This window comes from Rhinolophus sinicus, chromosome 8 (genome assembly GCF_057876585.1).
Source record: "Rhinolophus sinicus isolate RSI-liver-muscle chromosome 8, RSI-T2T, whole genome shotgun sequence".
Classification (NCBI taxonomy): Eukaryota; Metazoa; Chordata; class Mammalia; order Chiroptera; family Rhinolophidae; genus Rhinolophus; species Rhinolophus sinicus.
In genome coordinates, this window is record NC_142508.1 from 10,423,019 (window position 1) to 10,449,824 (window position 26,806).

At 41.4% G+C, this 26,806-nt stretch overlaps 1 protein-coding gene across 2 annotated transcripts in view; it reads left to right on the top strand.

Moving 5' to 3' along the window:
* The window catches only part of SVOPL (SVOP like), a 47,176-nt gene that overhangs the window by 9,424 nt on the left and 10,946 nt on the right, over positions 1-26,806 (top strand). For both annotated transcript variants that reach the window (XM_019750519.3, XM_074315317.2), the window contains exons 5-14: positions 2,993-3,064; positions 5,882-6,006; positions 8,151-8,214; positions 10,592-10,717; positions 11,565-11,693; positions 17,282-17,355; positions 19,602-19,807; positions 20,410-20,521; positions 21,237-21,318; positions 23,304-23,393. In XM_019750519.3, the coding sequence (XP_019606078.2) occupies positions 2,993-3,064; positions 5,882-6,006; positions 8,151-8,214; positions 10,592-10,717; positions 11,565-11,693; positions 17,282-17,355; positions 19,602-19,807; positions 20,410-20,521; positions 21,237-21,318; positions 23,304-23,393 (1,080 nt within the window). The remainder of the gene's footprint in view (positions 1-2,992; positions 3,065-5,881; positions 6,007-8,150; positions 8,215-10,591; positions 10,718-11,564; positions 11,694-17,281; positions 17,356-19,601; positions 19,808-20,409; positions 20,522-21,236; positions 21,319-23,303; positions 23,394-26,806) is intronic.

The window sequence follows — 26,806 nt, forward strand, 5'->3', positions numbered from 1 at the left end:
TTAGTCTCTGTATTCTTCGTCGTGCCTCTGAGTCCCATCTGACTTTGGCACGCATTCCCTGGGGTCACTGACCACAGCCTTGCTAACAGGAGAGGCCCAGGCCAATTTAGCAAGGAGGCACCATTTTCACAGGCTCCCAAGCTTCCCGTCCCCGAACGATAACCCCACTTTCTGGACAACCTGGCCTGAGCAGTTGATAACTTGAGTAACCTTCAGGACTGTGGGTGAATTATGGCCCACATTTTTGTGACTAAGAGTTAATGCAGAAGAAACGAAACTTCATGTGTGCATAAATCAGAAACAGGTCATTTCTACACTAAAAATAAGTACCGAAGAAAACACTCCAAAGGGAGGGAGGGAAGAAGAGAGGGGGAGAGAGAGAGAGCTCTTTGTGTCTCCATGAGTCTCCTAAACAGGATTGCAGAGTTCACAAGCTTTGGGGTTCCCATAAGCTTTAAGTCATGGTTTATGTTCCAGACAAACTTAATAGTAAATAACTGAACCTTAAGAAACTCATTTCTTTACACTGAATGGAAAGAAAACAAGAAAGAAAAAAGAATCTGCCAGTTATGGTAGAGAACATTGTAAAATTTGAATTTAATCTTACTCGACTATTTCCTTTACGTTTACTAATCAGCTGATTTAGTTTAGTCCAGTTGTAATTTAGTCTGTGAGCACAACACAACAGCTCAAAAACAAAAGTATTTTGTGCCCTAGGCAGTTAGTCTATTGTTTCCTTTTACTTTCCCTTTTTGGAGGGAGTTTGATCGTTTTTGTTTCCGCAGCACAGTCGTGTGCTGTATAGCGATGTTTTGGACCAGTGCCAGTGGTCCCATCAGGTTATAATGGACCTGAAAAATTCCAGTGGCCTAGTGATGTCATAGGCATCCTAACATGTTGCAACGCACGACTCACGTGTGCGCGGTGATACTGGTGTAAACAAACCTGTGCTGCCCATGGTATAAAAGTAGAGCACGTACAATTATGTACAGTGCACGATACTTCAGAATGATGATAAATGACTGTTACTGGTTTCTGTATTTACTATTTATCGTTATTTTAGAGTGTACTCTTTCTATGGATTAAACTGTGGTACAACAGTATGCGTGTTATGCTGGCAGCAACTTCATACATCGTGTTTCCCATGTCTCTTGATTGTATCACGTTCCCGTGGACATGATGTAATCTTGTGTTGTTTTGTACGGTGACATGCTTGTAGCCTAGAAACAGGAGGCAGTGCTGTAGAGCCTAGGTATGCAGTAGGCTGTACCCTGTAGGTGCATGTACGTGCACTCTGTGATGTCCGTGCAATGACAGACTCTCCCGAGAATGTATCCCCATCGATAAGCAGCACATAACTGCAGAAAGTTAATTTCCGGGGAACCCAAGCTCTAGGATTCAGCAACTGACATAGTTTTTTCTTTAAATTGAGTGGCTGACATGTGATTGACATTTAAATATATGTATATTTATATTTATATATATATTTATATATATAGTTATATATACATATATATGTGTATACACACACACACACACACACACACACACACACACACACACACAGAGGGTGCCAAGAAAATGTATACACATTTTAAGGAAGGAAAACTGTATTAAAATTGTAATACTCAATATTATACCAATAACAACAGATGAATACAAGTCACGTTTGACTTCTGCAATGACAAGAGGTGCTCAAAGTGGTTACGATCAGCGTCCAGACACTTCTGATTATGGTGAACTACTGCTTGAGCAACGTTGGCCAAAGTGTCCACTTGTATACATTTTTTGGCATCCCCGGTGTGTGTGTGTGTGTGTATAAAATATAAATATTTGACAAGTAAGGTCATTAGAAGAAGAGGAGGCACAAAATCTTGCCATCAACAGCCATGAAAACAAAAGAAGGGCACATGAACAGTAACAATCAGAAAGAAAATTATTCCAGACTAAAAAGAGCCCTTCATATTTGATGACTTGTCACCTCTTTAATGAATGTATCACATTTTCCTTATTACATTTTGCTGAGGACTGATTAGATTTCATTATGGTGCCGAATCTGTCCCAGGACTGGCATTTAGAAAACACTGGCTTTTCCCACTTCTGTTCTATTCTAGGAAGTCCAGTGCCCAGAGGAAAAGCATGGCCTTTGTCACTCAAGAACAGATATGATGGTTTTTCTCCCTGTGGAAGAAATGCGTTTGAGTCTTCCTTATGACGAGTAAGGAAGCCAGAGACAAAAATAGAAAGCAAAGCAGGCAGCAGATAGAATCAGAGCTTTTTCATTGAAAAAGGGTTAGAAATGCCAGCTGACACTTTTCTTTTGATTACCTCGGAAGCAGTCACTCAGCGATCTTACTAGAAAGGGAAAACAAGTGAAGCTTGGAAGTACCGAAAGCAGAAAAATAAGTTGCCAAGAAGCACAGACATCATGTTATAACTCAGGCTGAGTTAAAATGCGGGTGTCATCTCCAGGTTCTTGAATTTTATCAGGGTAGGACAAGCCTCTGTGAGAATAAGGAAAAGAGGTAGGCTTCTATTAGTTTCGAAGTGTTTCTAAATGAGCGATTGGTTTTGGCGTTTGTTCTGTAGTAACATAAGGGAGACTGCTTCTAGAAATCTCGACTTGTGTGTGGAAATAGAGCACGAATGAGTAGAGTTTTGTTTTTTTAAATGGAAATTCACAATTATACATCCGGTGGGAGCCAATGACCCCCTTGTATGGAGGGGAAAGCGGTGACCTGTTCTTTTAACTTGCTTCCACCTGGTGGCGGAGTCTCCAGGTGGGAGGTCCCCCCAACAAGAAGCATCAATCTCCAAAGCCCTGAACAAATTAGGCACGAGTCAGGGGAGGGCTTGGTGAAACCTGTTCAACGTCCACTCCTCGCACATGTATAGTCTACCTGTGGTTAAGGTGCATGAATGTGTAATGCAGTAAATTAGCGGGTTATAGCAACTCTGCTCAAAGGATCCTTTTTTTTCGCCCCACATCCAGATGGTGTTTTTCGGCTACATGATATTCAGCATCCTCTTTGGCCTCCTGGCTGACCGATATGGCCGCTGGAAGGTAGGTTGGCCTTGAAGGGTGATTTGGAATTTTCTTTTGTGTATTCTTTTGTGGCTATGTCACCACTGCTTCTCTTGTCAAATGCTTTTTCTGCATCAATTGATATAATCATATGATTTTTGTCCTTTATTTTGTTTATGTGATGTATCACATTGATGGATTTGCGTATGTTGAACCATCCTTGTGCCCCGGGGATGAACCCCACTTGGTCGTGATGAATAATGTTTTTAATGCATTGTTGCATTCGATTTGCTAGAATTTTGTTTAGGATTTTTGCATCTGTATTCATCAGAGATATTAGCCTGTAGTTTTCTTTTTTTTGTGTTGTCCTTACCAGGTTTGGTATCAGGGTAATGTTGGCCTCATAAAATGAGTTAGGGAGTACTGTCTCTTCTTCAATTTTTTGGAAGAGTTTGAGCAGGATTGGTGTTAGATCCTCTTTGAAGGTTTGGTAGAATTTGGGTATAGCTTTGAAACTAAGTCACTTGCTCACAGTCACACATCTGCTAAGATTAAACATCAAGACATACATCTATGTTTTTTTATTACAAACCCAAGCCTCTCTTCTTTTCTTGTCTGATTTCTTACGGGGAAGTTTTCTGTAAGCATAAACACAAAGGGAGAAGCCCCAAAGGAAAACATTAATAGAATTGGCTGTATGTTTTAAAGTATACAAAATAAATGCCGTAGACTCATAAATTAACATGAAAACACAAAGTATCTCAAACAAATGTAAAGAGCACAATGAAGGCATTTTGCAAAAGAAGTACAAAATAGTTAAGGGACCCTGAAAAGCATTCAGTCACAGGATTTGGCAAAAGCAAAGTGACATAGCGTCAACGAAAAGAAAACTGAATCTCTGGAACTTTAAGAAGGAGTTTTCTTTGGGCGTCACTGACAGCTATAGCCCAAGAGCAAAGCTTCAAGGAGGCTTGAAACAGTGCTCTAACTTAGGAGAAGCGAGTGACACTTACATAGGCAGAAAAGTCAGCCAAGTTACATTTGGTATGTCAGAAGTTTCGATTAGTTACGTACCTGTCAATGATTAGCAGTTTTACATCAGATGGAAAGAATGCATAGGAAAGATGAGGTTGGCTCGTCATGGTGCCCCTGGAAAGAATGCATAGGAAAGATAAGGATGGGTCTGGAAGTTATTAAATTGCCTTGGAATTGTTTGAGATGCGTTTTAAAATGTGGATTTTGAAAGAACAGGCACTGCTTTCTGTAATCACTGACCTTTAGTGTTGAAATTCTGCATGTTAGGGGCTAGCCCCCATGGTGTATGCCTTAGTGGGGAATTTAGGGAGGTCCTTTATATTTCCTTGGTCACTGATTTAGCCAGACCAGCTTAAGCACCCTTTCCTTTTCTCAATAGCAGATACAACTTTTTTCTTATGAAATCCATTTCAAACATCAAATCCATAAGGAATTTTTCTTAAAGAATCCTGCAAGTGTATAGATGTTCTTGCATACTATTGGTATAGTTTTTCTGACCATCAGTTGGGCAGTATGAATCAAGAACCTTGAGAATATTCATCCGTCTCATCTGATAATTTTCATTCCAGGAATCTAGCCTGTTTCAGTCGTCAGAGAACCACAGAGATTTATGCACAGACATTGTCACACTCATTTTAATAGGAAATTGAAACCACCACCACATTCAACAATAGGGAATAGATTCACGCACTGCATTTCATGTATTACTGTGTATCTTTCCAGTGTAATATTTTGCAGTCATTAAAAATATGTCTTCCCTTACAAACGGAAGAAAATTGGACAAAATCATGTTAACAGTATTTTCTCTGGGTTGGAGAATCAAGGGTGATTTAAATATTTTTATTTCTTTTTCTTGCTTTTTTTCCCCCATATTTTTTACTCTGAACTTGTATTATTCTTACAATTACAGAAAAGCACGTATCTTAAATGTTCTCCTTATGCCCATTCCAACAATACTTGCTCGTGCTCCTGACATCGCTATGGACCAGAAGGGCAAGTGTTTGCATTCTCAGTGCAGTGGGAGAATTTTGAAGAATGGTCTAAACTCAGAATTGCAAATGAAAAGGGGGCTCTACTAAATCTGACAAGTCCAGTGACCGAAAGTAACCTCACAGGGTGATCTGATCATAAATCCCTAACTGGGCAGGTCATGGTGGGGAGTCACACCCCAGGCATATACCTTCCTTAGTAAAAGGTTTATTTTTGCCTTAAGCGCTGTCCATTGTTCTTGTACATCTAGTTAACACACCTTTGAAACACCAGCGTGATCCTCTTTTCCAGACCCCTCAGAGGAGTAACCACCCTCAAGAAAGCACATAGCACGTGATCTTTACCACCCTTTTTACTGTAAATGTTAAATATTAACTATCCTGTATCCACAAACGTAAAGAAATAATGCGTCTCTCCATTTTGCTTTTTATCCAGTCAGAGAGATTTTCCCATCTTGCTTTCCCCTACATGTAATCTTACTTATGTTCCCGCCTCAATTCCAAATGCATAAAAAGAACTGCAAAACTGTCATTCTGCGGAGCATTCGAGATCTTGCTTCCCAGCATGTTATCGGTTTGGCTCAAATAAACTCTTACAAAAATTCTCTACAGGTTTGGACGTTCTTATGTCAACAGGACGTCTGGGCTTTCAGACAAGAGAACGTCATGGATTATCCGATGATTGTGAGAGATCAGTGCGCTGGCTGTAGGTCAGCTCCTCAGAGAAGCGAACATCTGGATGGAAATTAAAAATCACCTTCAGAAGTTGGGTTTTCTCCCCGACTTCTGAAGGGAGGCAGGCCTATTAATAAGTCTCCTTTCTTTGCTTCAGGTTTTGTTCCTGTCGTTCCTGTGGGGAGCCTACTTCTCCTTGCTGACCTCGTTCTCTCCCTCGTACATCTGGTTTGTCTTCCTGCGGATGATGGTTGGCTGTGGCGTGTCTGGCCATGCACAAGGGTATGAGCCCCAAAAGAGAGCTATGGACACCCACATACACTGTGGTTAATGGAGTCATAGCATCAACAAGTTGCACATTTATAAACTTCACTTGTGCTAGTTATTTCTGAGCTTTACTTTTTGGTAAGTGACGGCTGCTGATTCCACTAGGAGCTATAAGCTCATCAACACGACGTTCGAAGGTGACGCTCGCAGACGGCTGGGTTGAGCGTCTATTACCATTTTCGTCCCTAAGGCTGATCATTCTTCTTTAGATGAATACGATTTTGTTAGACTGCATGCTAACAAAAAATACCGTAGGTGATCGGGCACAGACACGTCAACCCACACACAGTCTGGTCATTTCTTTGGAACTTGTTGCAAGGGTTTAGTTTGACCATAAGTACCTGTCGCATTTAGGAATAACCATTTTAAAGTGCCATTGCCCTCCAACTTAAGACTGTTGTCAAAGTGAAATTGCAGAGCAGGGTGAGATGTACCGACAAAAATATGCTGGTTTGTCTGCCTTCTGGCCTTAGATAAGTGCACAGTGTCTTGTGCGTGGGCTGTTGTGTACGGGCTTGAAAGATGTGCTGCTAAATTTTCTGCAACTTGGGAGCTTCCCTTAAATTAGCAGAGCTCCTCAGGCTGTTCTCTCCAGGGTGGAGAGAGTATGTTACAACTCCCTTAGAATATTTTACAAGATGTCAAAGCACCTAATTGTTATCTTAACACGTTAGGGAAAAAAAATTGTTCTTCCCTGGGGCGTAAGATAAGCATCGCTCTGAGCTGGAGCCTTGGAGGGGGAGAAGTTAGGTAGAATTTTAAAACATCCCTCAGGGGGCAGGCCAATAAATATGTTAAAAACCCCAAAGCCTTGCTAATAACTGCCACAGAGAAGAACAATTAGAAAACAGGTGGAATATCAGTCCTTTTATTCTTCTATTCACAACATTAATGTGTACTTAATTAGAAACTTGTGTTTTGACTGTCATCATTAGTTGGGAACACTACCTTTTCTCGGTGTATTTTAATTTCCCAAGTATGTTTTAGAGAAGAGAACCAGGCTTGGGAAAACATTTTGCCAACATTTCTCCTGGCAAAAGAGATAAGGCTAATCTCTCTTAAATAGTAAGAGGTAAGAGGAGCAGGACACGCAAAGTCGTTCCTCTGGGATGGCGACTCTGTCTCCATTTTGAAGTGGCTCCATTTATGTTCTTTTTTTTTTTTTTAACAGCTGTAACAATTGTATTTTGATGTATGGTATCTAGGGAAAACTCTTCCGTTTTCCTTTAACGCTCTCACTCAGTACTGATAATACTTCACTTCTGACACCAGCTGTGTGCACTTTCCCCCCCACCAACCAATTCTCCGACACCAGCGGGATGTCCTACAATTCATTTCTGACCCTTCCCAGAGGTAGGCTAAAGATCCAGTTCCGCAAGACTGCCCCCCACTTCACCCCTTGCCAGGTAGTCAGTCCCCAGTTGACCCACAACTTCTGTCGAACTTGGCTACCAATCAGAAGTTCCCACAAACCCTTCCTTGGGTTTGAGAATTTGCTGGAGTGGCTGACACAACCCAGGAAACTAAGTTACTTACTATTACAAAACAGGTATTTATTACAAAGGACATTTGAAAGGATACAAACGAACAGCCTGATGAAAAGATACACAGGGCAAGGCCCAGAAGTGTCCTGAGCACAAGTGTCCCTGTGGAGTTGGGTGCACCTCTCCCGGCACACAGACGCCATTAGAGAGTTTTACGGAGGCTTCACCATATCAACTCATTTTCCAGTCCCTCTCCTCTCTCTGGAGGAGGGCTGAAAAGTCCCAAGTTCTCATCATGGTCTTTCTAGTGACTGGCCCATCCAGGAACACACCCAGTGTCGCCTCATTAGAACAAAAGATGGTCCTATCACCCAGAAAATCCCAAGGGTTTTAGGAGCTCTTGTCAGGAGACCAGGGTCAAAGACCAAACATTAGCAGGAACTGGGGCTGAGAACAATATACTTATTTCTTACCATTTCACAATGATGAATGTCTGTGTTTTCTAATTCTTTATCTGTGACAAGAAAAAAATTATGATTGTTAAAAAAAAAATTATTTGGTTTTAGAAAAACAAAATTATTGTGTTCTCCCCCCCCCCCCCGCCTTCCTTTTTAGGCTAATCATAAAGACTGAATTTTTGCCTACAAAATACCGAGGCTACATGCTCCCCTTGTCTCAGGTAAGGGAACATAGGAATTCTACCCGGTCTTCTGATCCTGTAGAATATGATGTACATGGTTTTCCTCTGGCTGGTTGGTTGTTCTTGGACTAGCACCCTGCCTATTCCTTGGTGTGCATTTGGAATGCTTGCCCAAAGAGCATTGGGCATGCTTGACACAAGAGGTCCAATTCCAAGGTTTTCTGAGCCAGGACTTCTGTCATCTAACAGCATTGTGACACAGTAACCCATTCCTCAATAACCAGGAAACATTGCAATGGCTGGTTTCACTGGAATGATAGAAGCCCAGGAATGCATGTGGCATGAAATTTCTCTGGGGAGGGACATAGCTACTGACTGCCTTCCAAGGATGCTAGTGTCTGCAAGTTTCTAGTTGGCCTGTAACTGTGGGAACATGCCATATCACCTCCTCCAGGTGAGCCATTTCTCCAGGTGAGAAGACTGGGATGGCCCCAAGCCTTTGCAGACCTTCTTGGCCATTGATTAGACGGTTTGCATCCAGAAGCTGTGTCACTCTAGATGCGCTTCTACAATCTTTCATGCCATCATTATCCCCAAATCCTGACCTTTCAGAGGGCCCAGAAAAAAGACAGCCCTTCCCACTGAACCATTATATATTTGGCAATAAATCAAGCAATAGGAGAAACATTTTAAAATTTATTTTTAATTTTCCTGATACTAAATTTAGGCAACAACAACAACAAAAATTAGAAATAATCTAACAACCACTGAATAACTCTTTACATTTCTCCCAGATTTTTTTCTTTTTTTTTTTTCCAGATTTTTTTCTGATCTTTGCTGGACAGACACACACTTTTAATAGTTAGGGGGTGGATTTTACATTTAACATTATGTACTCGGCATGGTCCTGCTCAAGTTCATCTGTGGACATTTTCTCTTTCCATGGCGTGCTTCCTGGTTATGTCCTCTCCTTGCTGGTCTTTTTTCCCACATCTCCTTGGGTCATCTCATTTACTCCAATGATTTTAGCTGTCTATGTGCCTATGACCCCCACAATCTTTACCCACAACCAAGACAACCTCTTTGAACTTCAGACCCAGGTGGCCAACTCCCTGATAACCACTTAAATATCCTGCAGGCTCCTCAAATACAATGTTCATAGAATTAATCTCTTAATCTTCCTCTGAAGACTCTTATTTACATGTTCCCGCTTTTAGCTAATAGCAAACATTGTCCCTTTAGTCATCTGAGCCACACACTCAAGAGCTATGCTGGACCCCTCCCTTTCCCTCACCCCCATTCAATCAATCACCAAACCCCACTAATTCATCCCCTATTAATGGACCCTCACCTGCAGTGTCCATCAACAAACTCTCTCACCTTTACCTCCAAAACATGTACCAAATCCATCAGTTAATAAGATTCATTTTGCCGTGTCACTACTCAAATCCTTTTAGTATCCCACGTCACCTGTCACCTGGTCTGCTGCAGTGGTTTATTACTGACTGTATCTACTGCTCTTCAGAAGGGTCATCCCTGACCAGTCAAGTCACTCTCCGTCCCCTTACTTCTATTTTTCATAAGCCTTACCACTTTCCGAAGTAATCTTGTTTGTTTTTTTTTTATAATTGAATTCCTTGGTGATGAAATGGTCACCCTAAGTAATCCCCCAAAGGATCTTTTATTGTATTATCTTCTCTCCATCTCTGTGAGGTGGAACGGAGTTTATTCTCCACCTACCAGAGGGGAAATCATGTTCAGGCTAAACACTCAGAATTGTTTTCATTGCCAACCGATGGGGCCTGGTCGTAGCTGGCTGCCATGTTATTTATTGATATAAAATCTCTAAGACATATTTTTCAGTGTGAAAATCAAAGTGTAAAGCATTTTTTATACTATATTATCATTTGTGAGAAAGAAGAGAAGAACAAAATACTATATCCTTCTTGTATATGTTTAGAACAGCTTTGGAAGGATGTAAGAAAGTGTAAGAAACGAGTAATACTGGGTCCTTCTGAGAATAGAAACTAGATGACAGGGAACTGGGAGAAGAAGAGAATCTTTTTACAATGTTCTCCTTTGTACCTTCAGTTATGAACCAGTGAATTATTTATTCAAGGGAAAAAGTCAGTTTCTTGGATCCTAGATTTTAAAACCTTTGGTGACGAGAACCCCCTTTCTAGTTGAGTCTCCTATTTACAGATAAGCAAATGGAGCCGTGGAGAAGTAAGTGACTTTCCCAATTCATCCAGGTCCTGGAGGTAGGGCTGGGAGTCGAACCTGAACCCCAGCTCCTCAGTCAAAGACCCTCTTCCACCTCCCCGTCATCTGGGGGTAAAAGGCTGGAGGGGGTGGCTCCTGAGACAGGCAGTGTGGAGCATGTTGGAGAGGAGGGCTTGGTCTCCCATCCCCCCAGGTGTTCTGGCTGGCGGGCTCCCTGCTCATCATCGGCCTGGCCTCGGTGGTTATCCCCACCATCGGGTGGCGCTGGCTCATCCGCATGGCCTCCATTCCTGGCATCATCCTCATCTTGGCCTTCAAGGTGAGGAAGCTCACGCTGCTCCCCCCTGACTCCCCCCCAACCCCCAGCTGCCCAGTGGCCTTGAGGCCTTGAGGGCCAGGGGTGCTGGAAATGTGGAAAGGGCTGTGTGGAGACTGGGCGGAAGGGAAGATGGAACAGGGCCCAGAAGCAGTTAGAAAGTGTCAAGAGTAATGCCTGCAGGAGACGAGGGGCCCTGAACTGCACCCTGGCCGTGGGGAGGGCGAGCAGGGTACCGCTGGGGGACGTGCTTTTCTGAGGAAGAACCAACTGGCCTTGACTCCGCTGTGAGGCCGCCTGAGGGGCAGGCAGGGAGCAGGCCAAGTCAATTCTCAAGGTCCCAGCTTCAGTGGAGGCCGGTACTGTTTGCTGACTGTGGTGTTTAAACTATTCCACATCAGTGGGTTGAAGACCCCAACAGTCAGGACGGCTTCCTCCACCTCCTGGGTGCTGGAGGCCCCTGCTGTGGTCCCCCTTTAGACTGTTGCACTATGGGGAGATGCCAGGGTTCCTGCAAAGGGCTGGGGTGGCAGAGCAGTGGAGAGGCACTGGGGGCCTTGAGCGGTGGGTGTGTACTCATTGGATGTAAGAATTTCATTGTATTAACACATAGGTTGAGCCAAATTGCGATAAAGCTCAGTATCAACCTGCTGTCATCCAAGACGGGCCCACGATAAGGAGAACGTGACCTTTTCTTGTTCCAAATCACCCTGCAACTACGGTGCCTTTATGCTTGCTACATCCTTTCCCACCTCCTGAAACGGGCTGTGTAGTGTATGGAGCCATAATAGCTGTACACATGGGGTCCATTTCAGTTGCAGTTCTGATGTTCTTTGTCATCTGTGCCCAGTTTATTCCTGAATCTGCTCGGTTCAATGTCTCCACCGGGAACACGCAGGCTGCCCTGGCCACACTGGAGCGGATTGCCAAGATGAACCGCTCCGTCATGCCGGAGGGGAGGCTGGTGGAGCCCACCCTGGTGAGTTCCCAGATGGAGGTCCTTTCCCTACCGTGGTGGCCACCTGGAAATCCTTACTCCTGGAAGGCGAGAAGGAAGGGGACTTTGGCTCCCTGGTCCTGCCCCTGGAGGGACTAGAAAAAACGAGCAGAGTAGATGGGACTAAATCCAGCCCTGCAGCAGTCAGGGAGTCCTGCTCAGTTACCTAACTTCACTGTCCCCATCAATAAAATAGGAATAGTAACACCTAGATTGCAGAGCTAGTCACATGATTTGGCATCATGGTTTATAGGTGAGAGACCGTGTTACAATTTTACCTTCCTGTACTGGCCTTGTCTTATTTTGTTACCAAAATTGTAAACGTCATTAAATAATTTTTTTTTTTTAAATTTGACGTTGAAATTCTAATGGTTCTAGGACTCTCAAGGTCAGTCTGCATTCATTTCTCACACCAGCTCAGACCACCCACCTGCAGCCGGGTCAGTCACAGGCTTCTGGAAGAGTTTTACCAGAGCCACCTTCCTCACCTGTCCTGCCCGCTCAGCGACAGTATCTATCAGATAGGAATTAACCTCTTGGAATGTTTGGTAAATCTTGCCTATAAAGCAATTTACACCTAATATTTATTTTTGAGGTGAATGGTAGGGTGAAAGTTAGGGGGTGTTAGAAGGAAGAGTTTTAAAAACTGTTTTAAATTTGTGTGATGGTTAGTGTCCATGTTTAATCCTTTTGAGGCAATTTTGGTGATGCATATATTTTAGAAAATTATCCAATTCATCTAGGTTTTCAAATTTATTAACATAAAATTGTTCTTAATGTTTTCTTGTGAGTTTCAAAAATCTACTGTGTATGTTCACTTTGTTCATTTTTAATATTGTTTATTTGTGCCTTCTGTCTTTTTTTCTTGGTCCCTCTTAGTAGAGGTTCATTAATTTTATTAAACTTCAAGGAATAAGATTGTTTTTTGGTGTTCTCTTTATTGATTTTTTGGTAGTCTTATTAACTCCTACTCTTTTGTTTTTTTCTTTGGCTTTTTAGCTCTTCTAGTTTCTTGAGTTCAGTATTTAGCTCACTTATTTTCAGTCTTTGATTTTTAATAAACCGTTTGGTTGCACTCAACAAGTTTTGTTAGAGTAATTTAATTTTATTTTTTTAAACTTTTATTTATTTAAGTGTGTTTTTCCAGGACCCATCAGCTCCAAATCAAGTAGTTGTTTCAATATAGTTGTGGAGGGCGCAGCTCACAGTGGCCCATGTGGGGATGGAACCGGCAACCTTGTTGTTAAGAGCAACCGTGCTCTAACCAACTGTGCTATGTGGCCACCCCTATTTTTATTTCTATATTGTAATTGTTATGAGTTTCTCTTTAATCAATGAGTTATCTGTTTATGATCTTTTGTATTCTCTGTCTCTAATTGCATTTTGGTCAGAGGATGTTATCAATTATTTGGAATTTATTGAGATTTTTCTCTAAATAGTGACTTTTTATTAATGTTCCATGCATGCTTAAAAAGGACGTGTGTTGTTCTCATTCAGTACGTTATTAGGGCCATGTAAATGTCTGATATTTGTCTAGATTTTGCCTGCTTGAGTTAACAGTTTTTCACTAAGGTGATGACTTTATTCATATCTTCTTCTAGGCCTGATAGTTCACTCCACAGATTTTGAGGCTATCATATGGCATCCTAGTATATGATTGACTTATTCTGTGTGTGAATGATTCTTATTATTTGAAATATTTCTTTATCCCTATATTGCTTTGTGCCTTAGATTTTGTTTTCTCTCATAGTAACATACCGAAACTGGCTTTAGTTAGAACTTTCCTAGTGTATCTTTGTTCCAGCCCTTTACACCTAACCTTTCTGTATTGCTTTGCTTAAATGTCTTGCTTATAAATACATAGCTGAAGTTTATTTTTTATCCACTCAATCTGATATTCTGTCTTTCAATGAGTTTGATCCATTTATATCTACTGTGCTTACTCATGTATTTGGACTTACTTCTGTCATTTTATATTTCCTCTTAACCATGTCTTTCCTTTACTGCTTTCTTTCGCCTTTCTCCTTCCATTAGATTAACTGTTGGCGACACCCTCCCCTTCCTTTTTTTATGATTTCCTTCTACTGGCTTGGAATTTATGCACTCACTTTTATTACAGAAGTAGCGCTTAAATATTGAAAATATGTACCTACACACCTAATGTTATGTGGTATCTTTATCTGAACAATACGAGGACCTTAAGAGATACTAATTCTGACCTAGTCTCATCATCCAAATTATTTTTGCCTGGTATTTTAGTTTCACTTTGTTCCTAAAGTTTCCTAAATTAGACATGATGTCTTAACCCAGTATCTAGATTTAATGTTTTTACTACTGTCTTAAGTTGGTTTCTAACTTAATTTTTACAACCACATTCTTGTATCCCCCTCTTTTCAAATGGGTTAATTTGGTTTCCTACTTAATATTTCAATGTTGGGTCTATCTGGGTTTAATTGGATATAAGAAACATGGTACAGATCTAGCTTTGTCATATCCATATGGCTAACCAGTTGCACTCATATATTTTTATTGAATAATCCATCCCTTATGTATTTGAGTCTATTCTTGAATATTTTATTCTGTTCTAATAAAACATTTGTAGGTTCAAATTTATATGGGGATTTATTGAAAAGAGCGTATTTCATATTGTTGGGAAAAGTATACAGGTTAATTGTTGGTCCGATATGACACGTTTAATTACAGTATTTTGCAATGTATTCTTTATATCTAATAGCGTAGGTACCCCATCAAAGTTGTTTTTCAGAATTTTCCAAGTGATTTGCTCAGTACTGTTTTTCTAGAACAACTTTGAAGTCATTTTATCAAGATCTCCTTATTCCTCCCCTCCCCTGCAAAAAAAGAAAGAAAGAAAGAAAGAAAGAAAGAAAGAAAGAAAGAAAGAAAGAAAGAAAGAAAGAAAGAAGAAAGAAACCAAAAAACCCAAAACAAACCTCTGAGATTTTCATTGGGTTAATATAAGAGAATTCATACCTTCATAATATTAGTATTGCTCTTCTGATCCAAGTATATTTCCCCATTTATTCAAGTCTTTTTATATTCCTCAGCAGAATTTTACAGCAACTTACATAATCCTTGCACGTCTCTTGTAAAATCTATTCCTATCTATTTTGTTTTCAAACACTATCGTAGTTCTATCTGGTTCATCCCTCTTCTAGTCTGTGCTGGGTGGGTCATTTATTTTTGCAGTTTTTGTCCTCTGAAATACTTTCATAGCTTCATAACCCTCTTATCAACAGTAAACGCCAATTTCTTGGTTGTTAAATGGCACCTATGTTAATAGAATTCCTCATGAACCTGTTGAAGAAAACATTTCTCTGGGGGACAGCAAAACACATCTTTAACAGAACTGGGCACCTGAGATCCAGACTAGCTGTAGGGCTTGAACTCTGCCTAAGGGGTCGCCCCTGGCCTCTGCTCACAGTCCAGTCCTCTGTCTTTATCTTTCCATAAGATATTGACACTTGTAGTTGACACGATAGCAAACCTCACATTTACCATGCTTGAGACAAAAATCCTCCTCCATCCAGCTCTTTCCCCCCTCTTTCCTGTCTTTTCTTCCTTTTTTATGATTGTGGTAAAATGCACATAACATAAAAATTGAACTTTTTTTTTTTTTTTAAAGATTTTATTGGGGAAGGGGAACAGGAGTTTATTGGGGAAGAGTGTGTACTTCCAGGACTTTTTTTTTTTTTTCCCCAAGTCAAGTTGCTGTCCTTTCAATCTTAGTTGTGGAGGGCGCTGTTCAGCTTCAAGTTGTTGTCCTTTCAGCCTTAGTTGTGGAGGGCGCAGCTCAGCTCCAGGTCCAGCTGCCGTTGCTAGTTGCAGGGGGCGCAGCCCACCATCCCTTGCGGGACCCGAGGAATCGAACCAGCAGCCTTGTGGTTGAGAGCCCACTGGCCCATGTGGGAATCGAACTGGCAGCCTTCCGGGTTAGGAGCATGGAGCTCCAGCTGCCTGAGCCACTGGGCCAGCCCAAATTGACCATTTTTTAAGTGTACAATTCAGTGGCATTAAATACACTCAGAACTGCTTCTCCGTCCAGTATAGAGTGGTACAGACACTCTATACCAATTAGGCAATAACTCCTCACTCCTGCCCACTCCCAGCCCTGGGTAACTTCTTTCTGTCTCTATGAATTTGACTATTCCAGGTGTTTCATATAAGGGGAATCCTACAATATTGTTTCTGGCTCATTTCGTGTCACATCCCCTACCAGGCCTTAGTTACTGCTCTTCTCCCTCTGTGGTGTCCCCTTTGACTCACTTCAATCCCTCTTGCCACCATGCCCAACCAGCTGCTACCGTGTTTCCCTGAAAATAGACCTCGTCGGACCCTCAGCTCCAATGCATTTTTTGGAGCAAAAATTAATGTAAGACCCGGTCTTATTTTATCATAATATAAGACTGGGTCTTACTTTAATATAAGACCGGGTATTATTTTAATATAAGAACAGGTCTTATAGAACGTAATGTAATGTAATATAATATAATATGATATAATACTGGGTCTTATATTAATTTTTGCTACAAAAGATGCATTAGAGCTGATAGTCCAGCTAGGTCTTATTTTCAAGGAAACACAGTCTGTCCCCTTGGTACCTTCATGACAGTGTTTTTTACATTTAGTCTGTTTTTTTTTTCACATGGCCACCTCATTGCTGCATGCCCCACAATTTCATCCAGTGCAATACTGTCAGATGAATTTTATTTTACTTTTTTGGGTTAATAACATTACATAAGTTTCAAGTGTACAATTCTATAATACACCATCTGTATATCGCATTGTGTGCTCACTATCCAGAGTCAGTTCTCCTTCCGTCATATTTGATCCCTGTTACCCTCTTCGTCCTCCCTCCATTTCCCTCTTATAACCACCATGCTGTTGTCTGTATCTATGAGTTTGATTGGTTGGTTGGTTGCTTATATCCCACATCTGAGTGCAATCATGTGGTTCCTTTTCATCTGACTTACTTCACTTAGAGTGATACTCTCAGATCCATCCATGTTGTCACAAATGGCACTATTTCATCCTTTTTTGTGGCTGGGTTACTGACTATGGGCAAGAACTTTTGCTAATTACCCGAAAGACACAAAAAGAAATTGGGCATTCCATCCTCTTTTCAAATTTATGCCTTTTTTTCTTACAGAATTCTCACACTCTTTTTAAAATCGTAAAGAGGATTTTAATGTTAATATTAAAAGCATCTCCCATTAGTTTTGCGGTTAGTTTTCATGTATGCTCCTATTTTCCACCACACCCCTCACCAGCACTGGTGAGAAAAGGAAGAATAAAAGGGTTAGAATCATCAATTCAATGACTCTTGGTACTTGCCAGTGGTAATAAGAAGCATGAAAAGACTGAGTGGCTGAGATGAACGTATTTAAAATCATTATCTCTGGGTTGGGTGAAATGTACTCATGGGGGCTGAGTGGTTATCTCACCCATCACATTCCCATGTTCTCATTTTCTGTGCTCTAAAATATTAGACACACCTTTGCTTGTCCTTAACCTACTAAGTCTATTCTGTCTCCCCCTTTTCACCACCCTAGAAAAAAAGAGGAAGATTTGCAGACCTGTTGGATGCCAAATATTTAAGGACCACGTTACAGATCTGGGTCATATGGTAAGAATGTAGTTATTTCAAAGTGAGTTTTAAATAAACATTTAGAGAAAGCTTACCACTCTGAATGCTATGGGGAGAAAAACACAAGACTCCAGCAATGTTTGATCTTTCTGGTAACACCACCAACCAAAGAAATATGTAAGGTAATTTTTAAAAGAAAAAAAATCCTGTAGATTGTCTACAACCAGTTTTTTATTTTTCATCTGAGCACATGAGCTCACGTTCTAACCTTTTGCAGCCTGGTTCACCATTACAAATCTACGTGAAGAGCTAAAATTAAAAAAAGACTGACTGTACCAAGTGTTGGGGAGGATGCAAAGTAACTGGAACTTTCATACACCTGCTGATTGCAGTTCAAGTTAGTACAACCACTTTAGAAAACTGCTTGGAGATACCTATTGAAAATGTGCATATCCTATGGATGACTCAGCAATTCCACTCCTGGGTTTATACCCAACAGAAATGCATACATGTCCACCAAGAGACATTTACCTGAATGTCCATAGTATTAGTTTATTTGTAACAGCCCCAAAATAGAAACAACCCACACATCCATCACCAGTATAATGGGTAAATTGTGTTATATTCATACATATGAATACATAGTACGTGATTGCATTTATATAAAGATAGAAAACAGGCAAAACTAACCCACAGTGTTGGATTCAGGAAAAGGTTATCTACCTGCCTTTTTCAGGTATAATTCCTATTAATAGGTTGGTCTGTCTCCTCCTTTTGAGACATTGTTGATTTTTAAAATACTCTTAGTATTTGGAAATTAAACAAGTTAAAGTTACTTTGATAACAAGGGGAGGTATTGTGATTGTTTTTTAGTATTTCAATACAAAAATTCCCAAATGTGCGTGAAAGCGGAGAGGATACCGTGATGAACTCTGATTCACTTGTCACATGAGTCTGACAATCATGGCTGTTCACCCATTTTTGCTTGGGCTACGTTTTTCCTGGGCTGAGGTAGTTTCAAGCAAGCCCCAGGCTTCATGACATTTCATCCCCAGATACTTCATTAGGTGTCTCAACTACTTGAGGACATTTTCTTAGATGACTCCAATCGTATAATCGCACTGACAGGGTAACAATCATCACGGTACTAGCATCCATTATCCAGAGCATATGATTTCCCCTGATTGTCCCCATATGTCTTTTACAGCTGGCTTTTACAACTGTTTCTGCAAGACGGAAGGAACAACGGGGATTTCTGGGAGGCAGATATTATTCTTTTTCTTGACATTGATTTATGAACTTTTCTGTATGTTATTTTTATATCTCAACAAGGATAGCGATGAAAGAGTAGGAAGAAAATATAAAGCAAAAGCAAAAACCTTCCATAGCTCCTCATGGCCTGCGAAAGACTTTTTGTGATAGGCAGACTTCTAAAGATGACCCCCAACCCCAGGGGATTCAACCACACACTAATTTGGATGCTGTTGTGAAGGGACCGTGCAGATGTAATTGAACTTACAGGTCGTAAAGTAGGGAGATTATCCTCGATTTGGCAGGGGCCCCTCGAGTCCTTAAAAGTAGAGAAATTTCTCCCACTGGAATCAGAGCTGCAGTACAAGAGAAGACAAGAGACGAGGCAGCGGGAGAGAACAGAGAGATGCAAAGCAAGAGGACTCAACCCCCTTGCTGCTGGCTGGCTTTGAAGACAAGGAATGAAGGAAGCCTGTAGAAGCTGAGAACAACTGGTCAACAGCCAGCGAGGAAACAGGAGTTGTACAGCCCCCCCCCCCCCCCCAGCTGAATTCTGCCAGCCATCTGGGCGAGCTTGCAAAATGGATTCTTTCCCCCTCCCCCAAAGGCGTGCCGACCTGTCTGCAGTTTGATTTCTGCCTCTTAGATGCAGAGCAGAGAGGTCAGCCACACCCACACAACTTCTGACTTCCAGAACTGTGAGATACTAAATGTGCGTTGTTTTAAGCCACTAAGTTTGTGCTAAGTTGTTACAACAGCGACAAAAAAATGAGTCCGAACTTCAAACACCTTCACCAGGCTTGTGGGGCCCTGTACCACCTGGCCCCATGCTACTCTGGCAAATTGGTTCCCACATGCTGCCCCGTCTCCCCTGCTGCATGCGTGAGCCCATCTTTCTTCTCCCTTCCCTGCTTCCCTCACTCTGACTTCTCCACCTGGACCACTCTCCCCACTTCTCCCCCCACTCATGGTGCCGCCGCCTCCTTCAGGCCTGCCCGCAGCTTTTCCTCACGTCCACCTTTTCTCACTTCCAGGCTGGGCATCTCTTTCGCCTACTATGGGGTCATCCTGGCCAGCGCTGAGATGCTGGAGCGGGACCTGGTCTGTGGTTCTCGGTCTGAGTCTGAAGTGGTGGTGACCGTGGGGGTCTCAGAGGAGAGCCAGAGCCCCTGTCACTGCCACATGTTTGCCCCCTCCGACTACCAGACCATGATTATCAGCACCATTGGGGAAATTGCTTGTAAGTGTTTCTCTGTGCATTGGGTGGAGGGCACGCTTCTCAGAGCTTTAGAGGAGAGAAACGGGGAATAACTTCCCAGATCATGCTCACATGTCTCCAGTATGGACGGGTGTGGGGAGGAAAGCCTGGAGAAGGAGAGCTCGGCATCACTGAATTGTATCGACGCTAAGATGCATTTTTCTTTCTTCACATTTGAACATCCCTGAAATTGGGATGCTTGCAATGGCTTGTGAGATTGAAATTTGCAGTACTGTTTGTTTCAGTAGATCTGAAATAATGGTACTTAAAATTCAATGGCACCTTGAATTTGATGAAACAGTATAAAACATTTAAAGCATAGATGTAGCAAGTTGGCAATTTACAATAGGCCTACAGGAGGACATAATAAGCATCCTGGGCATAAAATGTCCTTTATATACACCAGTGTTTGTTGTACTTTTCCCACGTGGGTCCAAGAATGTCACAGTAGTCATGAAGTGGATGACAGTGTGACTGGGTCTTGGCAGGAATACCCACAATGACTAGGAGGCTTCCATGCCAGTGTTGGTAAGAGCCAGTTGCCTTCAAAGTTCCAGGAATTGTCTTTGTCATTTGCTTTCTAGTGAATCCTTTAAATATCCTGGGCATTAATTTCCTGGGCAGACGGCTGAGCCTTTCTATCACCATGGGATGCACGGCTGTCTTCTTCCTTCTCCTCAATATTTGCACGTCAAGGTATTTTCTCTCTGGTGGCTTAAAAATAATGTAATTTTGTGCAGTCATTTTAAGATGGAGTCTCCTAACCCATCGTGTTCATTGGGGGTTGGGGGCAAGTGCCTTTCACCAGGAGAGTTGAGAATGGGGTGCTTGTTTGTCTAGAGCTATCTTGACTGGTACCTACCCCTCCCATTCCCAGTCCCACTGGCCCGGCCCCTCTCCAGTTATCACAGGACATGGGTGCCAGTGTGGGTGTGCTCACTTCACCCACCAAAATATTTAGCATCTTTGTGCAAAGCTTCCTGGAGAAAGGGGACTCTAGTTTTGATCCAAATTATCCTGACCATTGTCAAGACAGTTTAGTGATAGACACCATACCTGTGGTGTGAAAATTCATTTCACTGTTAATTTGCAACCCTGGAGTGACCTCAATGGTAATATTCGTATTTATCACTTATTCTGCAAACTGCATCATTTTTGGGGAGGGGGCGGGGGTGGCAGAACGTGTGCTAATCTGGGGGACTAGGCCGGAATGGCACAGGTTGGGGAGTAGGATTGAAGGCTTGAGTCCAGCATTTGCTTTAGGACCCCACCCTCAGGCCACCTGAGGAGCAGCAGCTCCGGGAACCTGGTGATCTGTGGGTATGTGTGAGCATTTCTAAGGCACTGCGGCCATGGCCATGGGAGGCTGTGTATGCTGCCTCTGGTAACTTCTCTCGCTTCCTGTTCCTAGAGCCGGCCTCATTGGCTTCCTGTTCATGCTGAGGGCTTTGGTGGCAGCCAATTTCAATACCATCTACATTTACACTGCTGAGGTTAGTTCGGGGGAAGGGGCTGGTTACCATGCGGAAGGGCGTGCAAGGTGAGCTGCTTTAGAGGGGGTGTCCGTCCACAGATCATGCGTCCCTGGCTTCTTGTTGACTTTTGATGATTTTCTATAAACACCCCATTAAAATGACGCCAGAAAGTTTATTTGATACGGAGTTTCCTCTGCCTCATTAAATTGAGTGAAAGTCAGTGTCTGAGAAGAGAGGGCCTTCTCCCTTTCTCCCTAAACAGCATGTGTGTAAGAAAGAACTTGTTGCCCTAGCACCATGCTTCCAGAAGTAGCTCGGGTAGTTATGTATTGCTGTCAAGATGTAAAACTCCCCATTTCTCTCTCTTTTTGAAGTTACAACGTATGTTTCACCTTTATTCTTTTGAAAGAGTACACCCCCTTCGTCTGTTACTTGCTGTGTAGCTTAAATTCAAACATAATAGTAATGTAGTCTTTCTTTGCTGAATTGACACACCTATTATATGCAAGGTACTATGTGCAGGAGATAAACGATCTTCTCACAAACCCTCACGTTAAAGCGTTAATATTCCTAGAAATAAACAATATCTGAATAGGAAATTGAGTATTTTAACTGCTTTTACCATTCATTGAGCTAGAAAAAACAGTGCTATAGGGACTGATAAAGCTGCATTTATTTCCATTTCAGGAAATGCAGAAGCCATTCAGATTACAGATACGGCATGTCAAAACCATTAAAGCCACAGAGAAATATTCTCCCCCACATACAGATAAAAATAGAACATTATGACATGCTCAACATATACATAATACTTGATTTAATTCCATTAACAGCTCCTAAAATTATTTTGTGAATTTATGAACCTAAAAATCAGTGTGCTTCTCAAGTTATATTTGGAATATTCAATTTAACAGACATTTTGGAATGTGTTCATTTCAGAGTCATTTCCAAGTATTTACTTTTTTTCGGATACTTCTTGTTACAGAAAAACCCCAAAGCTGTGTATCCGAAGATGATCATCTTCTATTATTCCATCTCCCCAACTGTCAAAATATAAACAAAAGATTGTGCTGATATTATATCAAGAACATCACCCTGTATCTGAATCCATTGTTTTTAGGGACAGTCAGAAGCCTCATTTTCTAGAAAAAGAAAGCAACCTTCCCATAAAGGCACTCTACCTCAGACCTTCTCTTAGAAACACGGGATTGTCCCTGAGGCAGGAAGTCATCTTGCTTTTGCATTTCACAGATGGTGGCTAATTAGATGTGGCCAAGGAAAGGGGCTCCGTGCTTTGCGCTTTGCGTTAGTGAAATGGTACAAACGGTTTTATTGGTATTCTGTAGCATCAAGAGAAAATTGTCCAGAGTTTTGAAAAACCATTCTTTCATATCAAGTATTCTCCCTACCATCTTATTAAATCGTATTTGCTTACTTATTTACCTCTGCCAGTTCCTATAAGAATTCTGAATTAATTAAGTACGGATTATTAGGGTTTACTATGAACGCAAGAAAGTTGCAGCGAGAAAGTAGATAATGCCACCAGATTCCTCATTGAGAAGACGGTGCATGGTGGCGCCTGTGCCTGGCACTCTGCTTGATTCTTCTCACTGCATCTGGATGAAAGGTTTTGTTGACTCATTATTATTTGGAGAGCACTTTCTTTCCTTTCAGCGGAATCACCTTTATACATTTATAGCTCTAAAGCAGAATTCTGTCTCATTCCAGAGCTTACGTTTCTAAAAGTATATTTGGAATATTCAGTTCAACACATAAGTTGGAATGTGTTCACTTAAAGGATAATTTCTACTGTTTGGGGGCAATAGTTCTTGTTTAAAAATTCAGCGTGGTGTGCCTGAGAACATGAACATCTTGTATATTCTACATACGTAGTGTATAGAATACTTGGTACTTAATATCTACCAGAGCCTGACCTGGGGAGGGAAGGGCAGAGGAGAGAGGCGATGCCTGAATTAACTGTTGCTCTGTGCTCCTCCCTCCAGGTCTACCCCACGACGATGCGTGCTTTGGGGCTGGGAACCAGTGGCTCCTTGTGTCGCATTGGAGCAATGGTGGCGCCATTTATATCCCAGGTACAACCCACAGGTCTCTGCAGGGAGGATGGGTCTAAGGGAGGTGGGAAAGAGGAAATCCGGGTCTCTTCATGATGAGGGTGTAACCAAAGATTTGTTTACTTAATGAGTTTTCTTGAGGTGTAATTTTCCCATTGTTTGGCGACTCTGGGGAAAAGGCTAAATTAATGCTTCTAGGCTTCCACTCAATTCAATAGCAGGTGATGCAATGCAAGCAGGGTTTGGATTTTTGGGGGTGTTGTTGGGGGAGGATGCAAAAGAAATGGGTGACACAAGGAGCTTGAGCAGCTGAATGACAACGGGCTCTAACTTTGACTCTTGACCCTGTCCAGGGCTGCAATTAAACAACTCTGCACAGAAATGAAGGGAGGTTGAGCCCAGGTACAGGGAAGTGGCCTTGGGCAGGGTCCAGGGCTTGGGCAAATCAGACGCAGGCTTGGATAAAATCTAGGGGTGACCTGGACCCGTGATGGAGGCCTCCTGAGACTTCCAAGGTATGAGAAGTCGACGACTTGTAAAGGGAAATAGCACAAGTAAAATGCTCGCTGGTACAGGGCCCGGAGATGGGACCGAGATTCGTGTGTTCCAGGAAGAGGAAATTGCTATGGTGAGCAAAATGGAGAGAAATATAGGGGAGAATGTCTCTCACTGGCATATTGAAGACTCTGCATTTTTTTCTTAGGAGTAGTGGGAAATAGGCAGGTGAGTGACATGATCGTTTAGCATTTTTTTATAAAAGCACTGTAGTCGCTATGTAGTGAATTGTTGAGGGGGGATAGGAACAAGGGTGGCGCAAGCTCATAAGACTAATTACTAATTTCACATGGTCACGTACACTCACATGAAATGGGAGATTGCAGAATTCTGGAAAACCCTTTCTCTTATCGTAGAAAGATATAGGAAAAGACTACATAAAAATTTTTAATTTCTGCACAGAAAAAAGAAATCTACCCTATATGAAGGATGCAAACCCTAATTGAATTGTCACAGCTGAGCAATGATTTTGTTGGCCTATCAAAACACGTGATCCTCTCTGGAAACCTGGAAACCTAATGGATTGATGCATAAGACTATACACAGAGCTTCACAAGTTCACAGGAATGAAAAATCTACCCATTTTGTATTTTCATACGTGATTTCTAATAAGCAGTAAACTTATTGAGAAACTGCATTGTCAAAGATAAACAATTCTGGACACAAGTTAAAGTGGTAAGGGCAGATTTTGATCAGTCATAACTATTGCAATAGGGAAAGGGTCCAGTGTGAACTGAATTCAACTTTGAGTTGTGTACTCCTAGAGGTTTTCAAAGGAGAATGAGGGAGGAGGATGAGCAGTGTCTCTGTCAAGTCAGGGAAGTGAAAAATTGCAAAAAAGCGGGAATGGGAGTTTGCGTCATGTGAAAACCCACACAGGGGCCCCATTTTCACGTGCCGAATGGAACAAACAGTAAATTCTTTTGGCAGCCTTGAGGTATCTCAGGTAGGCACTTGAAGGGGATAGGGTCACCCTACAATGGCTGTGGCCTGGAGCGATCAGAAACTACATCAGTGTTTGTTCAAGTCTTTATAGACCAAGGGGGAGGCCTAGGTGAGAAGCTTAGAGGAGCCTGGCTAGAGTTTGGTCAAGGAGAGAGTCTTGTCAATGTCAAGTGGTTCATAAATACGTTTGTGTTTCTTGTATTTTCAGTGATTAAAGAGATTTCCAAAGGCAATTTTGACAGCACATGATTTTTGTTTCTAGGCTGAAAATGTAAAAAATTAAAACTGAAATTAAAATTTCACTAATATTTTACTAGATAACAAACAAATATTTTAATGAAGCTCTTTCAATATATCTAAGTATGTGTATATATAAATATGCATATACATTTACCCAGATATCATAGTTCATATACTTTTTTTAAGTGAGATACAATTGACATATTACATTAGTTTCAAGTGTACAACGTAATGATTCGATACAGGATATATTATGAAATGATCACCACAATAAGTCTACTTAACATCCATTGTTACTCATAAATTTTTCTTCTCTTGTGATGAAAAATTTTAAGGTTTACTTTCTTAGCAACTTTCAAATATATAATACAGTATTATTAATTATAGTCACCATGCTGTACGAGTATGTTATATCCCTAGGACTTATTTTATAACCGGAAGTTTGTACCTTTTGACCTCCTTCATCCATTTTGCATGAACCCCCACAAACTGCACGCTCCCTACCCCCACAGCCCCCCCATACACACCTCTTGCAGCCACCAATCTTCCCTCTGTGTCTATGAGTTTGGAATTTTTTTGTTTTTAGATTCCACATAAGTGAGATCATATGGTATTTGTCTTTGATTTGTACCTGCCTGGCTTGTTTCCCTTAGCTTAATGCCCTCAAGGTCCACCCATATTATTGCAAGTACCAGGATTTCCTTCTTTTTAATGGCTGAATAATATTCCATTGTATGTGTATACCACATTTAATTTATCCATTCATCCATCGATGGGCACTCACATTGCTTCCATATCTTGGCTGCTGTAAATAATGCTGCAATGAACATGGGAGTGCAGATATCTCTTCGAGTTAGTTTTTGGTTCTTTCGGATAAATACCCAGAAGTGGAACTGCTGGTTCACATGATAGCTCTATTTTTAATTGTTTGAGGAATCTTCATACTGTCGTCCATAGTGGCCGCACCAATTTACATTCCCACCAACAGTGAACAAGGGTTCCCTTTTTTCCATATCCTTGCCAACACTTGTCTCATCTCTTTGATAACAGCCATCCTGACAGGTGTGAGGTGACATCTCACTGTGGTTTTGATTTGCGTTTCCCTGACGATTAGTGATGTTGAGCACATTTTCATGTGTCTGTTGATCATCTAAATGTCTTTTTTGGAAAAATGTCTATTCAGATCCTCTGCCCATTTTTAAATTGAATTGTTTATTAAGTTGTATGAGTTCTTTATATATTTTGGATATTAGCCCCTTATCAGATATGATTTCCAAATAGGTTCTCCCATTCTGTGGGCTGCCTTTTCATTTTGTTGATGGTTTTCTTTGCTGTGCGGAAGCACAGCCTATGTTTTCTTTTGGGAGTTTTATGGTTTTGGGTCTTATGTTGAAATCTTTAATCCATTTGAGTTGATATTTGTGCATGGTTTATGATAGTGGTCCAGTTTCATTCTTTTGCATGTGTCCATTCAGCCATTCTGTTTTTTGACTGAAGAAATTTAGTTGTTTTAAATTTAAAGTAATTATTGATATATGTAGGTACTTACTGCCATTTTGTTCACTGCTTTCTGGCTTTTTTTGTTTTCTTCTCTTGCTCTCCCTTAGTGATTTGACGATTTTCTGTAGTGGAATGCTTAGATTCACTTCTCTTTATCTTTTGTGTCTCTAATACAGGTTTTTACTTTGTGGTTA